Source organism: Anopheles coluzzii, chromosome 3 (genome assembly GCF_943734685.1).
Source record: "Anopheles coluzzii chromosome 3, AcolN3, whole genome shotgun sequence".
Lineage (NCBI taxonomy): Eukaryota > Metazoa > Arthropoda > Insecta > Diptera > Culicidae > Anopheles > Anopheles coluzzii.
The window spans coordinates 22,257,460-22,281,170 of NC_064671.1; the positions used below are offsets into that span (position 1 = coordinate 22,257,460).

Below are 23,711 nucleotides of genomic sequence, written 5' to 3' on the forward strand. Positions count from 1 at the left end.
TGTGCAAAATCGCGAAGCAATATGGAAGAAATAAGCTAGCGTGGTCAGAAGAAGACCATTTATTCAAAGAATATTCCCAACAAACTATTAAGGAAATCGCCAACAGAGCCATTACCAAGTTTGAAATAATCCTGTTTACTCCAACTAGATGGATAACAACAGAGAAAGATAGGCTGAGAATAATTGCAGATTATCATATGACCCCTTCGGGAGGACATATAGGCCAGTATAGATTGTACCAGAAAATAAGGGAAAAATATAAATGGAAAAATATGAAAGATGATATCAAGAAATACGTACGAAATTGTAAGGCATGCATAGTTAATAAGACAACTAGACATACTAAGGAAGACACAGTTGTAACTACAACACCGACAAAACCTTTTAACATAATATCAATCGACACAGTAGGACCACTAACAAAAACTAACAAAAACAACAGGTATGCAATAACCATACAATGTGACTTAACAAAATACATCGTAGTAATACCTATCCATAACAAAGAAGCAAATACTATAGCAAAAGCATTGGTAGAAAACTTTATTCTTACATTTGGAACATTTATCGAATTAAAATCAGATCAAGGACTAGAATATAACAATGAAATATTACACAAAATCTCAGAAATCTTAAAGATCAAACAGACTTTTAGCACAGCTTACCACCCACAGACAATAGGATCATTAGAAAGAAATCATAGATGTCTAAACGAATACCTAAGAAGTTATACAAACGAACATCATGACGACTGGGACGATTGGACAAAATTTTACGAATTTGTTTACAATACAACAGAACACACAGACACAAACTACACACCATACGAATTGGTATTTGGAAGAAAAGCGAATTTACCACAAGATATATTTAAAACAAAAACAGAACCAGTTTATAATATTGACCAATATTATTTTGAAATGAAATATAAACTCCAAAAATCAAACGAAATAGCTAGAGAAAATTTGATAAAAGCAAAAAATAAAAGACAGCAAATCTTAAATAAAGATACAGTACCACTCATTATAAAGATAGGAGATCAGGTTTATTTGGAAAATGAAAACAGAAAAAAATTAGATCCAGTCTACATTGGACCTTTCACAGTAGTAAGTGACCAAGGGCCTAATTGCGTAATACAAAACAATACAACAAAGAAAACATCTACAGTACACAAAAACAGACTAATTAAGTACACAGGAGAATAACTTCAATTCATTACGTTATTCTATTAAAGGGGGGAGGTGTAGCATATCTGCTATACAGAACTTATTATAATACACACTATCAGCTATAGACACATTGCAACACATTCATTATAACACATCAGCAAATCAATCCACACCATAGCAACACATCCAGACCATACCGTTCATAGAAAAAACCATTGAGACATTTATCGAAAACAACCGAAATGCGCAACATAAGCAATTCAAGCGTTACTGCGGCAAAGTGGACAAACAGAGACGCATAGCAACTTATTGTTAAAAGCGCAGTGTAGGCAAAGATCGACGAACGCACTCGTTCTTTGGCTAGAACAGTTGAAACTTTCCAGAACCTTTGTAAAAACACTAAAAGCGCAGCATAGGTACAAATTGACAGACACCTCACTCCAATAAAATGTATTAATTGTACCTCATATCAATAACCTTTAATTAGGACAAAAACACATTCCAAAACCAATATTTCGAAACCCATTGAGTATAAATAAAACCAATTCCGACCATGGCAGGTCAGATTCGTTCGGACTGTCAGGATAGGACTATGCCCATCCAACATCTATCGACTTCTCATTTAAAGAGTTTAGTTATGTCCCCCTACCCAAGGTAAGGCCTCTAAACTCCAACGTTTCCAGTAAGGGAAACCTCCTAAAGGTTTCTATGATCGCCTGGACGATCAAGTGTCGAAAAGTCCGCTTCGAACAAAGTGTTATTCAACCTCGATACTTGTCAGCGAAACACTGACCTACCGCGATGGTACGCGTTGATCAGTTGTACCGTTGTACGCTCATCAGATTACATGGCGACCGTATCAAAAACCGAACATACTATATGACGACCATAGCTATCTCCAAACCTACTACACATGTAAGGGTGTATGTGTGTGTGTTTTTGCGAGTAAAAAACCACCAAGCATTAATAAAAAAATAACCCCCCCCTCAGCTCTATACTCAATCAATTAATATTTATGAAACGTCGATCCACGATCGGTACTATGTAAAACACGTGTTCTACAGCTATTTAAATTCTGATGCAAACCGCTTGGAAGGATCTGCGCACTGGCTCTTTAATGCACACGTGTTGTGTTGGTCCTCTTTTTTTCCTATTGCGTGCTTGAGCGCGGCAAGGGAAGCTTTGACGTAGCTTGCGGAAAACGAACGACTACAACGATTCCGCAAGCGAGGAACTTTTTTTTCGTTCGTTCGTGGATATTTTTGCACGACTAGCTTCTCAAAAATGTGATACATTTACCTGATTGTGGGGAGCGTTTGCTGTGGCTTTTGATTCACTTGATGCTAACCGTGACAGCGAAGCAGGCTAGAGAACGCTCGCACGCTGTAAACATTCTCCGCCGGGCTGGGAGTGTATCATCGTGAGAAGTCGTTACGGTTGTCAGAGCGTACGGCTCACTGTGAACCACGGTGCTTCATGGCTGGTTTCCCCCTGGTGGAGCTTTACAGTCCCAGTGTTTTGCTTCGCGTTATATGTCTCACGCATTTATTTCTCTTTTTATTGTATTGCTTTCCATTTGTACCGGTTGATACGCTGTGCACAGTCAGGATTTACCACACGCCAACTGTACGATCTTCAAAGTGTCTAATTTTTATTTCAAATAAAAATGCGATTAAAACCATTGCCAGCAGTGGACCCATCACTATCAAACCCGTGAAGCAAAATGACCACTGACACCCAGCAGATCGGCGGAAAAGAGCAGTCTGCATGTGATAAAAAGGTTACAATCGGCTGGCTGTCGGCATTCGCGTATCGAATACATTTTACACCCACTACTAACAAAAAAACTACCACTCCACAGATCACCGGGATGGGAACATTGCCGTAAAGTGCAATAAAAGTGTAAAGAAATAAATTTCGGCAACAATTTATTGGCCTTTCCATGCGTCGTCCGCCACGGTCCCTCGGTACGAAGATTTGTTTGCCCACCCTGCTTGCCCAAGCTGCTTGCCTCACAGCGCATTGCTGATTGCTATTATTTATTGCCGCATGGTCTCGGTGATACGAGCGAACGAGCTTCACCTGGTGGAAACAATATCAGCCGGCAAGCGTTTTTTTTTTTCTAAGATCGTGCCGGCACAAGGGTTGATCTGCAAAACCAGGCCAAAAAAGTCTCACAAGCCTTATCGTCTGGTGTGAACAACAGGCAGCCTTTTTACATTCTGGCAACAAAGAACGCGAGGAGAACGAACGCAGCTGTCGGTAAAAGTATTACAAAACTCGCGTATCTGCCATGGCTCCAAGCGCATCGCCATCGAGAGCTAATGTGCTGAAGTTTATACGCCTGAATGATAGTTTTTATGGCCTAATAGTCCTGCCCCGGGCGTATAGGGGGCAAAGGTTAGTATCTGTTTTTTTATGCAAAAATAGCATAGACGTCGTAGCATTCCGTCTTTCCTACACCGTTTTGCACCTTTGAACAACCGTTGCGATAGTCTTATTGGCTCGGCTCATCATTCGGCGTTGTATAATTTTATATTCGCAATACATGCTCGGACGAACTGTTGAACTACTAAACCGGTACACTAAAACTCAAACCGTCGTTCCCATTCATAGTTTCAATTTTACTTCAAGGATTCTATTTTACTGGAACGAGAGCTAATAATTTCCGTATAAATAATAAGTTGAAGAAGAACATTCAATTGAATCATGCTCAATGTTTCAATGTTCAATGTTTCAATCTCTATAAAATTATTTTCTGGAATAATTATAATAAAATTGACTAGCAAACCCCTTCTAACTGTGCAGTTGTTTATTCCAGAACCGTGCTCTTTTCCACGGTGACCCGTGGACGCATGCATGCCATCGTCTGACCTTAGCACACAGTGTGAAAACAACACACACCCGTACACAAAAAAAATCAATTCGTCTATCAACTTTTGTCGCGCAGGAAATTGATAGTGCATCGTAAATTCATTCTTCCACCGCCTGACGCAAAATGTTTGTAAACTTGCTAATTATTTTGCAAATACTTAGCGACATCCGCCCAGCCCGACTGCTTTGATGTTGCGACAATTTACCGTCGTTTGCGGAGAATCCTCGAGAATCCTCCAGTGCAGTTCTTAATATTTTGCAACAACAAACAAACAAAATGAACAAAACCCCTTTGCTAGCCGACCGTACAGAATATAGCGCACGAGTAACAGCACTGGCCGTTACAACGGCAAATCCGTCTGGCCCAGATAAGATGACGGCTTGCTCCCATTGTCCATTGTCGTATGGGCTAGAGACCTCGTCTAGACCGAATCAATTTATTTCACACTTCAATACCTCGGGCCACCATACAGGAAACGACAAACAATTGGCGAGCGGCACGATAACCCTTCGCCGATTTTGCGCTGAACCGGATCGCGTCCTTATCATGCGGCCGGGTTTGAGGATGATCTGAACGTGTTCCGACCACCGATAGACGGATTCAAGTCTGCTGCAGAAATGCTGCTGTTTTGTAACCCCGAAAACAGACGCTCCCTCTTATCGCGGTCCACATAAATCATAAACCCTGTTGCAAAATGGTTACGCAAAAAGAAAGTGAAGCAAATTTGGCATTAAAAATTGTCGGTTTTTTTAACAATTTGACAAACAAACCGCATTGCCACCCATTAGCTAGAACCAGTTTGTGATGGGTTATCATTTAGCTTGTGTTTTTGGTTGAAACGAAACATTGTTGCAGCGTTGTGCAGCATTACTTGCACAAATATTCCCCGGCAACACAAAGAGCTATTTTTTTCTTGTTTACAGATAAATGTTATCTGTTTCAACGAGTTTCTGTTCTTTTGAAGTAATTATTGTCATCCTGCGGTACATGCAAAGCTTCTTATCATTGCCCATAAATCATAAATGGTTTGTCAAAATGTTGGTAAAGGTCCAATTAGGCGTTTATACTTCATTAAAATAATTTAATATGTGCTCTCACAGAAAATAACAAAATCTGGTTTGAGACGTGTAATCATTTAATTATTCTTGACGGTTTAAGAGATGATGGAGGTTTGTTTTTGTTTTCGAATATTGTCAATGCCTATTTAATGATCAGTTTGGCTTCCGTTACCTATAAATCATACCTCTTGTGTCATGATATGGGTAGAAGTCATACAAATTAGCATTGGAATTTGCTGTTTGTTTCCTTACTCGTTTATTCATTACATTAAACGTTCTTTTTGGGTGTCGATTTATGTTATCATTTGCGTTAAATTATAGAATTAATGGCATTTGTAATTGAGTGGTTACAAGTGAAAAACCAAACAAAACCACAAACTCCACAGGACATCTACGATGTATAGGAATTGCTGTATACTTTTTGTGAGGCTTTTCTTGTTTTCAAATTGTTGTGAATCTGTCGGCTCGTGCATGCAACGAATTTCCAGTCCATTTACACGGAAGCTGTTTTGGCAAATCAAAACAGTGGTTTCAAATTCGCCAAGCGTTGGCAAATCTTGCAAAATGTAAGTAAAAAAAGCTGATAAGATTGAACAGCTGAACGCAAATGAGCGAACACTAATGAACGCCAAAAGACACTCCGGGCATGAAACCAGGCAGCTTTTTGATAATTTTTATTCGTATTCAATCACAAAAAAATTTATTCTAAATGTCCTAATTGATAACATAACATCTCGTCGTTGCGTTGCGCAAAACCACGAATTTGTTGCAATATTTCATACATTGAAAGATCATCCCAAAAAAAACAGAAATTAGTTGTCGTTGGCGAAGACGCACTCGAGCCCGTTCCAACGGATCGTGACGCACTGGCTGCATCATGCAACGCACGCACCCTGCAAGCAGCCCCGAGCTGAGCGTGCGTTGCGTTGGTCACCTCCGCATCGTCCAAGAGCATCAATGCCAACGGCCTAATCCATTCGGAAAATTAGTCCGAACCCTCCAAAGACCGCCCTCCCGCTTGCGTTATCGATGCCTTTGGGACCGGTAATTTATGCTAAATGCCGTCCCAACCGCCCTCAACGCCCCACCCCCCCCCCCCCCCCCCCCCCCCCCCCGCGCACGGTACCCGAGCATCTTCACTCACCTGTAGTAATCCGTTTTGCAGTAGATATTGCCGTCGCGTGAAAAGCAGGAATTGGCACCTTCGAGGGTTTGCCGGCAGATGCAACATTGTAGACAGCTAGCGTGCCACTTGCGCTCCACAGCTGACAGGTAGAAGCGATCCTGCGAAATGGTGTGAGGAAGGGAAGGAAGGAAAAAAACGTATAAGGACAACGTCGAAAGTGAAATCCATACTGCTGGTTTCTGCAACAAACACACACACTCTCTCTTTCAGAAAACTGTTATCACTAATCACTCGCTGGCGGTGTTTGAAATAGTTTTTAGTTGTTTTTTAAAACAAGTTTGCACAATTTAGCCAACACTTGGGCAAAGTTCATAATTACCGTACCGGTCAACGGTAGGGTTCGTGCGTGCGCTCGAGTTTGCAAAACCGCTTGAAGGTGAAACCGAGACGAAGAATTATGTATGTTTTTTTTTCTCCTTGTTTTGTTCAATACGAACTTACAGTCCGCATGAAGAAGTCATTGTTGCCAAAATGCAACTCTTTGTTGCTACCGAAAATTGGAAAGCAAATTTTAGCACGCTGCGCAAGGAAATATAAATAAAGCGGAGCAAACGGGGGGAAGACAAAACTAAATTACCGAACAAAATCGTGCACAGGCTTCAATGTGCGGGCTTTTTCATCTGTTTCTTTGTGTGTGATTGTAGGTAAGTGTAGATTGAAATTGGTCAATTATCGGTTCGGCCGTGCGGGATTGGGATCGAAGGTTTAAGCTTTCCAAGTCAGTGGTGCAAAAATGTTGAATATATTGCAGTATCTCATACAGTAGACTTTATAATTACTCCAAAAGAAAACATTATCTATAAAAAGTTGGGACAACAACATTCAAAACCACAACCCAAAACCTACTGACAGCTGACTTGCTGTAATTTACCATACGATCCTCCGTCTGATCACAACATTTCATTAACAACGTCTTTCCTCAGGAAGGTGTTATGATTTCCAATGCAGAACAAACGAACCTTCACAGCAACAACAAAAAAACCAAAACAAATCAATGCAAATTAATAGCAACCACCGATTGCAAATGTGGTTAATTTGGGAAGCAACAGATTGCACTACGGTACGGTAATTTTTGGCACTCAATAAATCTCGCCGGAAAGGAACACGGTAATTGAAACTCAAACAATGCTGCACTGTATGCTTCCGAAGGGCGCTTATTCTTATTTCAGTCCTAATTGATGTTCCATGTTTGTCGTATTGGTTAGCTTTAATTTTCATCACTTTTTTTTGTTCATTATAACGAGTGTGGTTTCGTTGCGGTTGAGGTGTTGCACGGAAATAAAATGCAGCTTGTACACTGAGGACAAAAAGCAACGATGACCACAACCATTGTAACGAGGTGCTGAGAATGTGAAGAAAATGTGGAAAAAGGAAAGATATTCTTTAATCGATCATGTAGCAGATGTTAGTTGTGTTTGCGGTATTGGTTACATCTTTGTAAGATTTTTTTGCTCATTATTCGAAAGCATCACGCATCTGTTTGGATTTGAAGTGATTTATTCTACTCAATGATTGTAGTTTTTTAAAACCAATATATAGGCATACCTCCGATTTCTTCTAGTGTGCCTTATAGTCTTCATATCAGAATATGGAAATGGTGTTACAACAGACACAACACACTATCATTGCACTAGTGTCTGAGCTGGTCTAAGTGATATCCTCTTGTAAGACATTGTGAATATAATGTATATTCCTAGTTTCAGTTCTCGCACTCGTAGTAGTCTCGTAGGACAGTCGTCAAATCATACGGCTCAATAACATACCCGTCATGGGATCAATCCTTCAGACTAGTCGATTGCGTGATACTGAATAAGTGAAAGTCTTTAAAGGGTGACATGACCGAGGACATTACACCAAATGGAAGAATTTCTTAGTCGCAGATATCTTTTTGTATTCTTCCTTCTGTTGTCTCATTTATAGTCTCGATCATAATTCTGTTATAAGATATGGATCCAGTTACACCAATTTCATCTGTTTTTATTTAGATCTTAGCTCAGAAATGTGACTGTTTTGCTCACATTCTTATTAACCTTAACCCCTGTCCTTCTTCGTATCAATTTGTTGGTTTAAGTTCCAAAATACTATTAAGATCTTCCGTTCAATTTTACTCTGTAACTGTTGCAAAAAGCTATAATGGAAATTGCAAAGTTTCTGTGGTTTGAGTAACGTCACTTGCCACCTCGCAAAGGACATACCTGAATCGGCATATCACAGCCCGCACACTCGTCCAGCCCGGTCGACGGTAACTCGTTGGAAGATTCCGGACTGCTCGGACCGCCCGGTGGTTCCGATTTGAGCTGGATGCAGCTATTCAGCACGCTGGAGCTGTCCGAGCAGTCGCTCCGGTTGAGATCGGCATAGTAATTTGGTCTGTCCGCTATCAACCGATCGGGTGACTCGAAACTGTAACGAGAAGCAAGACAAAGGTCGAATCGATCGATTAGAATATTGCTTTGAAATGACTTCTGCTAGTAAGAACGTACCTGTGGCAGCTGTCCGCGTAGAGATGATGGTTGACACCCAGCAAACCGTTGCCGCCGGCCACCTTCAGGCTGTGCTCGCACGTGTCCGTGCAGGAGATGCAGGTCCGATGGTTGAGGTTGTTGTTGTTGCTGTTGAGCTGGCAGGCGTTCGACAGGTCCGGGCTGCGCTCTCGCGGCGGCCCCAGAAACCGAGCACTCGGGTGCTGTGGAAGCAAAACCCAAACACACAAAATGCGTTTCGTTACTTTGTATCAAGAAGGAATAATCGAATTATATCTCTTCGAAAAAATGGTGAAAAATAAATATATGCAAAGAACGAAAAGAGAGGGCCGTAAAAAGCTAATGCTCAGTTCGGCGTAGCCTTGCCTGTCCACTTTGATCTTTGATTGTGTCAATTAGACGTCATATATGTGAACAACAATAAATGTTGTGCATGCATAATGCGTTCGCAGGCAGGACCACCCTTGGCTTTATTGAACGTGCAATTTGAATTCGAAACAGCGCCCAAAGCACAACACAATCAAACGGGCGTTCTGTCGTCGGTTCCGCCCCTTCGAGAGCGCTATTTGGATGGTTTGTTTTTACAAAGTTTCCCTTTTTTTTAATTTCCTTCCAAAAAAAAAAAAGATTGCATAAAAAGCGTTTTGCCACCTCATGAAGGATTCTTTTCATTTTGAATGTATTTTTAATACATTTATATAAACGAAAGCAAGAGAGGAACAACAAAACCATCCTTACGTGCATCAAGTCAGACAAACAGCAGCAGCAGGAGGAGAAAATGTGCGCAGGAGAAGCGGTTTAGCTTCAACGCCGCCAGACCGTCAAACGGGAAGGAATTAAAATAATTGTACATTTACAAATCCACACCACAGCAACTCGGCACTGTACGTGCGAGTGTACCAAAGCAATACACACGGAACCGAGAAAATGTTTGCAAAAGCTCCTTGTCTCTTTTCTTATATTTATGCCACTGCAACGCAAGGCGCTGCGAAGGTGATTCATTTTTCTCTTTCACACTTCACCCTGCTTTAGCACTTCCCAAACCATTGCCCGCCCCACTATTTGTACATTGTGCAACAGATGCAACAGAAAAAAATGCAGATGCAACCCGTCGGGCAGGAAAAATCCCCAACCCTCAGCCGAACGAACGATTGCAACGGCAGAGGGGCATACAAACACACAATTGCAATGCGCCAGAATAAATAAGCGCAGTTGCGGTGCTGCATCCTTTGCTGGCTGCATTTCCATTCCGAGTTGGGTTTGCCTTCTGTGTGTGTGTATTTTCTTCTTCTCCATCGTTATCCTCATCATATGCTTATTGTGGAGGTAGTTGGTCGGTAGGCTTTCATGCCTTTGCACTTGAAAAGCGTCTGGACTTTTTGGCATTTGTAGATAATATAAAAATTTCATGCTCCAATGAGTGTTGTTGTAAATACACTCACACACACGCAGACACTCGGTGAACATTCTGAACTGCTTATGCATTCGCATTCATAATTTTCCCGCAGTTCCATCGTTCGGGCTGGTTGGAAAATGTATTCATCGTACGTACAAACGTACAAGATACAGAAGAAACAGAAATCCTCCGACGGTACGATAACAAACATACTAACTTTTGAGGTTTTCCTGATAAGATACGCAGGAAGAGAATCGTCCAATAGTAGGATTAAATGCTTCCAAAAAACACATTCACTGCACCGAACCGTAGCGTCGTGAAAAAGATAGGCCAAAGTCATAACCCGGAGGAAAGTATTAAATCATTTTTATTGTCTTTTTTTGGATGCGCAAGAATTTTCAAGTACTCTTTTGGAAGATCTATCTCATGTAACTAGGTTTAATAACATAAATTTATGAAAATATTTTAAAACAGTTCCAAGGGATGATCTGTTTATTCCGTATTCAAGAATATATGTTGCCTAGTATTAGGCCTAGTATTATTTAACATCTCTTGTTGGCATAAACGTGAAGTTAGCAATAGTCGTTTTATCAAATTCATTTAATCTGAAAATATTAGACAAACACTTCATCTAATGAGTAAAGCTTCACATGACAACGGTTGAAATATTTGTAGATGTTCTTATAACCTTTTTAAAAACAAATTTAGCCTACATAGACAACGAACATGATTTCGGTATTTGCGTAACTTGTGGCGAACACAACGTTGTGGCATCACAGTGAGGAATGAAACGGCTTTTCTTCAATATAACAATTGAAATTGATGAAATAAATAACTTTTTTAGAAAATTACAGAAAGTAACAATATGACAGTGAAACATAAGCAGAAAGTTGTACAAAATTAAACGACAAGTGTTTGTTAGTTTGAAATCGGCCATTATTTTCCCATCATAAGATTCCTACTTCAATTACAAAAATAGTAGCGTAAATATGGAACCGCACACTGGCTTATAAATAGGGCACAACAGTACGTACAATCTAAGCTCTAACGTCGAAAAAAAAAAAAAAAGTTTGATTAAAGTGTTCTAAATTCAATCGGACAGCACTCGCGACCAGTCAGAATGACAAGCCGAATTCCTGCTAATCGATTCACTTTGATCAAGTACTTCAAAAACAGACCGCAATAGTGATAATGGTTGAACAAAAAACTAAACACATTTACTACACAAACAAAACAACCGACCCAAACTGTTGTTTGTGGTCAAAAATAGAACGGAATTCGGTACGGCTCAATCATCATCAATTCAATAAGCGGTCTAATGAAGCCCTTAATCAATTGCTTCGTAATTGGTGTTTTCCCCGTAAAGTTCGGGCCCCCGAAGAGGAGAGGTGGACGAGTGGGTCGTGTACCGTGTGCAACCGTGTACTGTGTAAGTGCGCACGCACGCCAGTGTGTGAGTGCACGTTTGTGAGCCCTTACACCGGCATGGAGCAATCGAGACTTGACCTGGGGTACCAACCGTCGGGCACCGCGCTTCCCGTTATCGTTCCGCCGTACGCGGCACAAGAGTACTGACCTATGCCGTGGTTTTACATACGACACAGTCACGCTCACCACAGCACGTAATACGATCCTGCGAGGTACTGGGACGACACACGCCTCTCGGTGGCTGATAAGAGTGATTTATGCAGGTTTTGGTGCGATAGCCGAGCGATTGTTTTGGCGGCTGAGAATATGCGTTGGTTGAAATGTTTATGTGTGTTTTTTACTCCACTCTACGAGCAAAAGATGCCTAGAACAAGTGTCTTTAAGATTATTACTAACAAAGTGCCTGTGGTATTTTATTGCCACATCTTAAAACCTAAGCCGGAGATTAATCGTGCTTTAAAAAGGACTTCAAAAATTGTCGCTCTCTCCTAACACTTGTTTTGTCACCCTGTTCTATCATTTTTCCTAACCGATAATCAGCCATAAGAAACAAGGGTACAATGCTTTCTTCTAAACTGTCACAATTGTCGACTTTACGACAGCCCAGTGCCACTGATTACGGAGTACGATACAGCGCCGCCAACAAGCCCCATCGACTGCACGCATTTTTCCCGCATGTCATACAAATTACCACAGGCGTGCACAAAACCAACATGCCACAACTCATCAGCAAATGATATCGTTCGGACAGCATCGATCGTCAATTAATAACCCTTCCCCCCTTCCTGGACCTGTCATCCATTCAATTTTCCATCCATCTAGCCAGCTCCCCGTGTCCCATTTGCTGGGGGGAAATGATGGTTTTACCCAACCGCCCGGGTTTTTTTTGTGACTCGTTTGACAAGCGCAAATTAGTGTCATCGTCGGTACCGTCCTACAGCGTCGCTTTCCCCCCATCGATTGCATTTCCTTATTTTAGCATTCCAAACCTGTTAAATCAAACAGCGAGCGGAAGGAAAAGAGTGACAATTTGCTGGACCACGCTGGGGCAGGTTTTGTGGTTTTTGTGGTAAGCAAAACGGTGGGGGAGTTCCCCGGGAAGGAAAATCATTTCATCCGTCTGCTCCACCCCGTGCGATTGATCGTTTCTAATGTGTTTCGTGTGGAGGGCTCCAATGCTCTTTCTAGCACATTTTCCAAACACCACACACCACAGCGTAACACGAAACATCTGTTCCGTCGGGGCTCAAAGTCGAGGCTTCCAGTTCCTGATTGGAGGAAATTAAACATTCGCTGTCACCCTACGTTGTCTTTTGCCTTCTCGTCTGCATTTTACATCCACATTTGTCTTTCCTCCCATTCGCTCGAGTTTGTAAAAAGAAGACAAACTCTATCCCATCCCTCTCTCTCGCCCATCCACCAGCAAACAAAACCGGAAGCGGGACAAGAAAAATCACCTCTTCCATATTTATATAAATAATTAAATGACACTTCACAAATATTTGTCTAACTGTCTGTGGTGTGCGTGGCCGAGCGTGGCCTAATGCCTTCAAACCCGGGAAACTTGGCATATTCTTCTCTGCTTCGTCTTGCTCGTGCCCGGGCATCCGTGTCGCTCGGTGCAGGTTTGTACATCGCTCATGTCGCCATAAGCGCCAGGGTGGTGTAGGTGGTTCGGAACGGTTGGTGCAACAAATCAAAGTTAAATAAGGGGTGTCCAAATGTGATTATTCACATTTCCCTCCCACTCCCCAGGGTCTGCGGTCAGGAAGCGTCCGCTACTAATGACCCGAACGGCGAACGGTTTCAGATCGCGCTCAATTTATGCAGTGGTGCAACATTGTTAACGGTTTGCCGTTACACCGAAAATTACACAGCGTTATGAATTAGGCGAAACAATGAATACAAATCTTCATCATCATCATCATCGTGGTTCTACCGGGTTTTGGTTTGGAGTGAGGAGACCCGGCCAAATATGAAACCCACCAAATTTCGCACTGATTTACAGCGTGTTGTATCGTGCGGTGCAGAGCACACGGATCGTAATGCATCGCGGCGCTGTATAATGTGCATTTATTAATTTTAAAACACAAACTCATACTCTCAAACTCAATCATTACTAAGCATTCTAATAAATCCACTAAGCACTCCCTGCGCTCCCCGTCTTTATGGACTAGTTTCTTCGCGTGTATCTTCCCCACCCTTGCACGGTTTGCACTCTCCCCCCCCCCCACTCCACCCCGAACCGATCATCTAGCGGCGGGGCTCGTAAATTCACACAGACAGGAGCGTGAGCGCGAGCGCGCACGACCCCCGCCCGCTTGCGGCGAGGGAAAAGATTGTAATAAATCTAGCGGTACGATATAAATCACAATTTTATTTCTCGTTACTGTCACGCGTGTTGTATCACATGTAGACGTACCAGTGACAGCTTTGAAATGGCTCTTTATTTCCGCCCGCCGTACGGTTGGTGGTGCACTGTGGCCTGCCCGTCGTCGTCGCTGCAGCTTGCCGTTGCATTCCCGCTGCATGTTAGGTGCGCTGGAATCTTGTGCAGGGTAAGCATAATCTTTTTTTTTATATATTTAATTTAGGAATGAGCACTACTAGTCAAGCGTGTCTTGATCTGGTGCGATGCGGTTCAGAGCGGGGGAAAACGTGATATTGATGATTATGACGATTATGGTGATGATCATTGCGGCAAGGAGGCGATGTAACCACATTTCATATTTTATGTCTTTTTCAAACACAGGTATTTATTTGAATAAAAATAAATTATGATATGAAATATGCCTGTGTTTATGATTGCTCAGCACGTCAGCTCAGTTTGTAGCTTTAAAACATAACGATAAACCTCGAAATGTAGGTTAAAAATACTGATATTTTATCACATACATTTATTGATTCATTCATTTATCCCCTATCCAGAGGTGAACACATAAAATGACTTCTCTTACTTCAATTTTACCAACATAATCATTCACTACTCTATACCGTTTACAGAAAGATCTTGAAATAATTACATTATATCGTACACAATGTAAAAAGCAAAGCCAGCTTGGAACAAAAAACTTGTAACAACGCAATAGAAGTCACCAAATTGCTTTCATTACAAGATTTAACTTTATCCCAACTGCTCAATACATGCGACACAAAGTGGAAGCAAATGAAAACGATGCCTTTTCTCCAGACATTCATACATAACGCTCACAGACGACTTCCCCATGTCCCAGGCGCGAATTACTCAATAAGTCGTTCACTTTCGGTGCACTGGGGGCTCGATGCGCTTCATCTCATCTCCTTGCAGAGCCACAACCGGCCAACGCCGGCAAGAAATTGTTACAAAAGTTTGTGCGTCGCGTAAATTATCATTATTTCTCACTCGGGCGACGCTCGGACGCGTTCCTCCTTGCCTTTAGCACCGCTTTTCGCACTCAATTTGGCTTTCGCGACTGCAGCGCCCCCCTTACCTCCCGACCTGCTGGCCACGTTCCATAATAATCGAGAGCATGCGAGAGCATGGGGAAAGGGAAGGCCCCATCCCTCGCGATTCACAATTCGCATCACGACCGCTCACGATTATGGTCCATTCCCAGGGTTTACGAACGCGCGCACTCACTTACGCAACACATCGATCGCTATAAGGATCGGTATCGCAATATTGCACTCAATGTGCGTGTGTGTGTGTCTGGTACGTTGTTTTTTTGTGTCTAAAACTTTTGCACCTTTTGCAGGTTTGGTGCAGCAACAGCAGCAACTCGTCTTAAGGGTTCGTTTCCTTAAAGCTCAGCCTCACGTTGACCGATTCGGCAAACGGGGTTTCGATCGGTGGCATGGGCGCTTTTCACGCACACACACATACAAAGATGTGTGCGCAATTTTCATTATGAAAAAAACTGTCCACGTTTTGCCCTACTTTTCGTGTCGTCCTTCCCCCCGCCCCACAACGGCTGCACAGAGGAAGCCCCGATTTGGTCACCAGCGGCACAAAACCAGCAACGTGTGAGCGACCGTGTACACGTTTTCCGAGCATTTTTTTTTTGCTCTCTTGCCGCGTCCCATCGATCAATCAAACGCCTTGCGGTCGCGTACCACACGATCGTAACCGATTTGTACAGTCACCATCGTCGTCGTCGACCGATTCGATCATCGCCAAAATCGATCCATATCGCCGGAGCACGGCCGGTAAAAAGGGGGAAACCGCCCGAAAGGGCCATCGCAGTCGAGGATAAGCATCGCGAGCTGCGCTTATCATCGTTTATGGTCCGACCAAGACCGAGTTCAAGCAAAAAAAAAAAAAAAAGAAAAGACCGCAGCAATTGGGCAAGGCTGCGATAAAGCGATTGCATATATGGCAACGAGGGCACTACAACGGACAGAAACATACATAGGGACGCACACGTCCGATCGGTTGATCGCGATTGGACGTTACAAAATATGTTTTAAAAAACGCATACACACACACACAATAATGCACCGCCAAAGGCCACCGGCTTGCACAATCGGGCATGATCGCAATTTTTACGATCCTTTTTTTCCCATTTTGCAGCAACCCTCCGCGACGGGGTTGCCACTATCGCTCCCTTCCACCGTGGAGCTGCCCACCCTATCTGAGATGCAAAGGAGGACAGGAATGTTCTCACTGCCGCTTCTATCGCTATCGCTCCCTCGGCCCATTACCTCCCGAGCAAATAAACAAACAAATGCGCGTGAACGGTGGCACGCTACACACTAGCACACACACACACACACTACTGTCGCACGCGGGAACCTTTGCGGCTGAATCGTACGCACGCTTTCCTCTGCGCGCCATTTCTCCAAACGATGCGCGGCGAGCTCATCGCGTAGCAGACGCGCCACGCGCCGTCAACTTTCCATCGACTGTTCACTGTGCGGGAAATTTGCCGTACCACAGCCTCACAACCCGGGATAAATCTTGTGCAATGATGTGGCACAGGAAAACGCACAAAACCATATGGGGATAAAGGAGCAGGAGGAGGAGTAAAAATTACGAAAACCTACACCACCCGGCAAATAAAAACAAACCAAACAAAAAAACACTACTGCCGCCAGATTTCAATCGTCGAATTCGTTGCTCCCGAAATTGGGGCCCTTCCATCGGGCCTCGACGAAAATTCTACGCAATTAGATAGGAAGCGTGCGTGGAAAACTTTCCCGCCCTCCCTCTCTCGCTCTCCGGAGAAGCCAGACGAAAGGTGGCGATTTTCCACGATAATTAGCGCTCCGTTCGCTTTGCGCTAGAACTTCGTGCTCGAACCTTCGAGCGCACGGTAGAGACGCTCTGGGAGAGAGACAGAGAGTGGAGTGGCTGGAAAATGATCGCTACTGGTGATTTAGTGAGAGGTAGGAGCATTTTCCACCGTCGCTGGCAGGCTCAAAAACTATGAAAATGAAGAATGAAGAACAGTTATGGGTTTGATCCGTGGTCGTGTTTGCCATCCAAAAGAACGCATTGGATGCACCACCCAAACTGTACATGGGGACATGCTGCACGATCGAGACACGATCGAAGGGAAAGGAAAAGTATTGTGCTTGGCAAATGGAAAACACTCAACAACCAAACTCAAAGACACTGTACAAACAAAGACTAATTGAAACAAATCTGCTACCATTTTTAATCAATTGCCCAAAGCAAACGCTTCTAATCGAGCGCTTCTATTTCTATCACACCGCTCACACCGCTCGCGATTATGCGGGGCGGCGAAAGTACCCCTTCTGCCAGCATATGACAGCTGCTTATCGCAACACAGATAGCGCTTCCTGGAAGCGTCTTCCCTGCCCGAAACACGCCTTTGACGTGCGTATACGCACCAACATCGGCATCTTGAAAGAATTAAACTTTTTGCGTCCTTTCTCGCGCTGGCAGCAAGCCGCGGCAGCTTAGGCGGGCTGCCGAAAAAGCCAGCGCCGATAAGGTCCGAGGTGGGAGATAATCTTGCCCCAGTAGAAAGTGTGACATGACAAGCCTTTTTGGCTTGCGATGGTGGATGCAGGATGTGGTTGTTTGTTGTTTTGTTGGAGGAAAAAAGAAGATGGACAAACGGTCTCGATTATCAATTACCTAATCCGTGAGTTTGAACTGCTTCAAGGACGCTTTATATCAGGTGATCCGGCAGAACATGAAGCTGATAAGGCATGGCAGCGTGAAAAGTAGCAAAAACACGCATGCTAAATTCTTGAAGCTGTGACGCGCTCTAAACGTCCCGCTTAATCTTCTCTGGGTGGATTTGGGTTTTCTATCTATCGGTTAAGCCCCATCAGTTTTTGCGAAATGTTAGTAAGGCCACACCACACCACATGCCACACCAGCTTGGCATTGCGTATACAGACCCGACGCGAATCTTTGATCATGATTTAGATTTGAGCTATTTTTGGAAATTCGGAAGCTACCATAGCTACCAGTGCAGCGGCTCCGATATCCCCTCTTGGGAGTCAAAGGTTGTCCCGCTCCTGCGCCCAAGCCGCCAGCTTATCATGCCGATGTCCTGTCGGGGGGCGCGCGCGCGCGCTTTTGGCCTCGGTTTTGCAATGTCGCCGGCATCAACTAGCGCATTGCTGACATTTAATTAGTGCCCGCGGAGTGCCAAAGTGTGGAATGTGAAACATCACACCAGCAAACCTTCGCCCTGCACGTTGCACCGTTGCGTTCACCCAGAACCTTTCGGAATCGGGCTGGGGAATCTGTGACACTCTGTCGTTTGCTCGAGTTTGCATGCTATTTCTTCTTGATATGAAGGGAGAAAAAAAGCCAAACAGCAAATCTGACAGCTGATCGGGCAAAGGTTTTCTTTGGCTGATGGCAAACTTTAAGGACAAGCGGGATAAATCTGAGCGTATTTCCGGCATGCAGCAATCATGATGTGGAAAGTGAACGAACAACTTCGATGGATATTGGATAACGTAGGTTCCGATAAGGCTCTATTTCTGAGATTATGTTGTGTCTTTCTTTTACTTCTTTGATAGTTTTTTTATGATTTAGTCGGATCTTTGATCCGAAGAAAAAAAGCCAATAATTCCGACTTACTTGAACCAATGTGTCTTCCTTTAAATAAATGAGGCAACCCTCTTGCATTATTATTATGAAATATACCTTACTAGTTGTTCCTAAAAGTTCAGAACATTTTAGCGCAAAACGTTTTCAATATCCTTTGGAGTATGAATCGGTGTGTCTGCAATGTTCTCGTTTAGGTTCCATTTTGTAAGTACAGATTAATATTGTAACGTCATATACTAATTTTGACAAATATTTATTTGTATGATTATGTTTGTTACTATCCAAAGGTGAACATTAATTATTGAAATAATAAGTAATTGTATAGTCCGTTCTCGAGACATGCGGTTTATGCCTTCCCAAGACATCCGCGTAACTCGAATATCCCCTTAATTCAAAATACAGTTGATAAATGGGTATTTTTGGTTGAATTTAGTAGTTTTATTCACTACACCATTTATTATCATTCGTGTAGAAAATTAAGAAATTTCTGGCTTTTGAGCGGCTTAAAATTTTGGTCCAGGTTTTGTGGATTTGACGATTCTAGGAGCAAATCGTACTGAACTCAAGAAATGTGTCAAAAACTGTCAAATTGTTAAAACTGCGTGTCTCCGGATCCGCGTATGTCGAGAGCCGCGCAACACGGGAACAGACTGTAATCCTTTGAGATATATTTTCCAAAAACTGAGACGTCCGTTTAGACAATCGATCTTCGACTCCCCTGCGCCCTGTGCCGAACTGGGCACTGATATTCTATTCTTGTCATTGAGTCATCTCAATATGTCGAAAAAATAAGCTTAAACAGTAAATTATTTCAACTCAAAATGAATCAAATATCAAAATAGAATAATCCTGGGTAACAAAAATATAAGATTGCGCGATCATTGCACTCTTTAATACCCTGCTTTCATGTTAGCGAGATAATCTAAATGCCGGCACAAGTAAATAAATTTGTTTTTGTTTTTGGTCTTTATTATTCATATTTATAACATTACATTTATTTTCTTGTTTCAAACCTTGCACAGAATGATAACAGCATTGCAATCTGTTTAAACTGTTTAAATACGTCCCCTGTTCTCGTGTTCGTTTTGTCAAAAAGTAGCTGATTGGCACATGAACCCATCATGACTTTCAAACACTTTTTCCCCTTTTTGTTAGTAAACCACACATCATGTCGGTTTGTGGGTTTGTGTGGGTTTTGTTTTATTTCGCGAACCATGCCATGCCATCCGGCTATAAAACATCCACACCACTCATTGATAACTGCCGACGGACATGAAACAAACGTTTAAACACTTCAGCCAAACCTGCAGTCCTTTTTGGTGGTGGCCGAACAGCGCGCGCGAGTCCCATGCCATACTATGTATTGCACAACCGTCAAATCGGCAAGTTGATAAGCATGCACAGCGCAGCGATACAACCGACCAACGAGATGGGTTCATCACCCAACGAGCAGCACCATTGCCTAGGTCGGAAACAGTTTTGGGGCGAACCGATAAGCGAATTTGATGTACCGCAGGATCAGACATCCGGGCACGGTTTGACACCATCCTACTGCCCATTTTGCCATCGGGTTATCAAAATCGAACTTGGAAGCTGGGGCAGGCGGTGCGAAATTTGCTACCACAAATAAAACAAGTCTTTTGCTTGATAGGGAAACAGGTCTTGTTCCAGGAATCATTACAGTCCTTCGCGACTCGTCTGTTCGCGTTCGCGCTATGGGTTGGGGTATTAGAACTTAATTATTTTTGTAATTAAGAAGTAGAATCTTTCTTTTTCGAGCTGTGACCAGATTATTAGCTGTGACCCGTATTCTAAAGGAACATTCTTAATCCGTTGCAAGTTGTCGTTGGGCCTGGTTGATAAACAACACCGCTATGCATTGCTGGTTTCACCGAAAATGGCACAAACCCAAACAACAAAACGAACCCAACAGCATCCGGGCAGGAAATGAGGTCCTGACCTGTCTGGCGACCTTCCGATTTTCGCTGTCCCATGTTGTAGGAGTTGATTGCAGCGGCTTTATCAACTAAATACAATATTATATATTTATTTACCATTGCCATTTCCTGGCCAGTGGCGATTAAAAACGAATAAAGTACACTCCGGCACGAGCCGAGTAGTTGCCTTTATGCTCTCCCGAGGGAAGTGGGTGTTGTTGCTTCGCTTTTTTTTCTCTTCCTCTGGTCGAATATTGACCCTTTAGACCAAGAGGTTATCCGGGCGGACTGCATTAACTGCACGTGGAGTGGGCCTTTTGTTTTGCTTTCGGTTTTTACTATGTTTTAATTATTTTTTAAACCAACGATGTGCGATGTGTCAAAACAATCAGTCAAACTCCGACGGAGTGCAGCTTAAAATTTGTAAAACGAAAAAAATCCGAAACCGTTTATAGGGGCTTATCAATGAAGGTTTTTTTTTTGTTTTCGACGAGCCTGGCACGAACCAAAGATGCACCACTCACACTCACCCAATGCATTATGGGGCGCTCCTCCGCGCACACGCCCATGTGAGAGATCGGTGGCTGGTGGATGCTGTTGACCGGTACTACACCGAGCGGGGTCCTCGCACCGGGCACCCCGTGTTCTGCCGTGTGCAGCGTCACCGTAGCCACCGTGTCGCACGTGTTCACGAAACGGTTCCGCACCGGAACGGGCTGCCCACCAGCAACACCAACGCCACCAGCCGGTTCCAGCAGGTTCGGTCTGTTGGCAGCGCTACCGTACGGACGGCAAACGGGTGCGAACTTTGTGGTTGACAGTTTCGTTGGCAATTTCACGCAGCAGTCCTTGGAGCGGTTGCGCTGGCTACCGAATGCTAGCTTTGAACTGCATTAAAAGGGAACGGTTTGAACTGGAATTGCATCACACTTTACTGGGGCACTTTTTCCGAGGAGATATTTTTTTCTCTATTTCACTCTATACACGATTTACACACACATTTTGTTTTGTTCCACAACCTTTCGATTAATTTTCAACACACATTAATCCTACTGATTCATAAAATCCGTCTTCTTTAGGTGGCAATCAAAGCAACCGCCGAAGAAAAGCCGCCCTTCAGTGACGCGTGCAAATGACTCAGGTTGCCGCTAGAAGGACTTTGTTGCTAATCAATGTCACTTGCAGACGGTGCTGATGAAAAACGTTTGACATTTAAAGTGACTGCCTTTTCTCGAACCACGGCCACAGTTTACCTTGGAGGCGGTCGTGTACTAAGACTCGTCTCCCTGCTTTGCGTTGGAAAAACTGGATCAAATATTCACACACTTACACCGCACAGAGGCATGAGCAACAGAACACACACACATGCTCGAAGGATGGGTTGCGTTCGATTGATTTTTCCTTCTTCTTGCGATCCTATTATCAGCGGAGCCTTTTCCTTCGATCACACTAAACACAGCGAAGTATGTTGGACGTGACACTTGACGCGAAAAGGAGTGGAAAACCCACACACCACTACTCACCCCGCTCGACTGCGGGGTAGCCTTTCAGGTAGACAAAAACAAAACGGCACCGAAATCACACGCGTTATCTTTGAACCGATGGACACGAAAAGCAGGGGCGCACACAAGAAAAAAAACGCCCTGCACAATCACACTCTTTTCACAATTGATAGCACACACACACACACGTACGCACGTGAGAACACACCTACAACCCGGCAGAAGGGTGTGTGCGTGTATGTGGCGGGGGTTGAGGAAATTATCACTCAGCACGGAGGGGATAACAACACACACAGAACAAATAACGGCGCGCGGCACCGCCGAAAAATCACGCGAAAGTCACCAACGGTAAAGCCACCCGGTTTGCTTGGCTGGCGAGAGTGACGGCCACCGACAACGATTCCGACGACGACGACGACGATGACGGCGACGAGCTTGTGTCTCCACTGGCCGACGGGCGCGGGCGCATGCGTGCTAGCGACGTTCGTTTCCGTTTGACGGGCGCGACGTGAATGCCGGGACCCCGCGAAAAAGCCTTTTCGAAAACAGATGGCGAACCGAGCCGACCGGCCGCGTTGCGCAAAGTGGGCGTGGCTTCGGGCGGAATTGTGCATCGCTTGAAAGAAGGTAGAAGAGGAGAAGAGATGGCAAAGAGGAATAGCACGAAGAGGATGGTAAGGGGAAGATGAGATTGCGTACAGGGTGGCTCGTTTAAAAAAAGGTTTTTGTAATTTTGACATAGTTAATCTGAGTGAAAATTTGCATTAAAATTAATGTAAAAGGTTAAAAGAAAAAGAAAAATTATATTATTATGTTACTCAAATTGATTATTATTTAAAAAATAACTTATTGCAAATAATGAATGAAATTGCATTTAGTTTTTCTCGCCTGTTGCATGCGTGATGCATGGTGCATCTTTTTACCCCTTTCGTCTTTTCCCCTATCGCCCTCTCTCTCTCTCTCTCATGCTAAACGTTTGTTATATACGACTGCAACACATAACAAGCGCTCGAATAGTTTTATGTGCGTTATCTCCTGTACACGTTCTTCCGTTTTGCTCTCATTCTATCTCTCTTTCGCTCTCTTTCCCCATCTCTCTCTCTCGCTCTTTAAAGCACCTCGTGAGCTTGCACTTCTCTGGTTGCTCCGTTATTGTTGCGACCTTTTGTGCGTAGGATTTTGTGTATGAGTGTTGTTGTTTTATTTTTTTTACACGTTTGTTCATTTTCTTCCTGTCCCTCATCCGGTTGCAGCGCGCCAGCATTCAGCACGGGTGCCAGGGATCCCATCGTTTGACGTTTGCGTTCGCGATCGTCGGGCGCGATCGTCGTCCGTTCGCGCGAGGCGTACACTTGCGTTCCTCCCGGTAGTGGTAGCAATGTGGCAATTTATAAAATGAGATAAAACGTGTTCTCTGTCGCATCGGTCCAGCGTTTGCCGTCTCGTCGCCGTTTTGCGGAACCATCATTTGTTCCTGGTAGTTATGTGTTAGTTCTTCGTTTTGCGGAATTTATCGTTTAGTGGAAAATTTATGAGATGGTTTGAGGTTGTTTTGTTTTGTGCTTGCTTGAGTATGTAAATAATAACATTTGAAAACAAAAAAAACTGTTTTTACATATTCAAATTTATTTATTACTTTATTTTATAGAATTTTTGAGCCTA

At 43.5% G+C, this 23,711-nt stretch overlaps 1 protein-coding gene across 1 annotated transcript in view; it reads right to left on the reverse strand.

Moving 5' to 3' along the window:
- The window catches only part of LOC120957717 (protein apterous), a 73,649-nt gene extending 51,071 nt beyond the window's left edge, over positions 1-22,578 (reverse strand). Inside the window, exons 1-4 of the mRNA XM_040380059.2 lie at positions 21,078-22,578; positions 8,772-8,974; positions 8,484-8,691; positions 6,247-6,386 (exon numbers count right to left, since the gene is read on the reverse strand). Of these exons, the coding sequence (XP_040235993.2) occupies positions 6,247-6,386; positions 8,484-8,691; positions 8,772-8,974; positions 21,078-21,116 (590 nt within the window). The 5' untranslated portion in view covers positions 21,117-22,578. The remainder of the gene's footprint in view (positions 1-6,246; positions 6,387-8,483; positions 8,692-8,771; positions 8,975-21,077) is intronic.
- Positions 22,579-23,711: the final 1,133 nt, after the last annotated feature.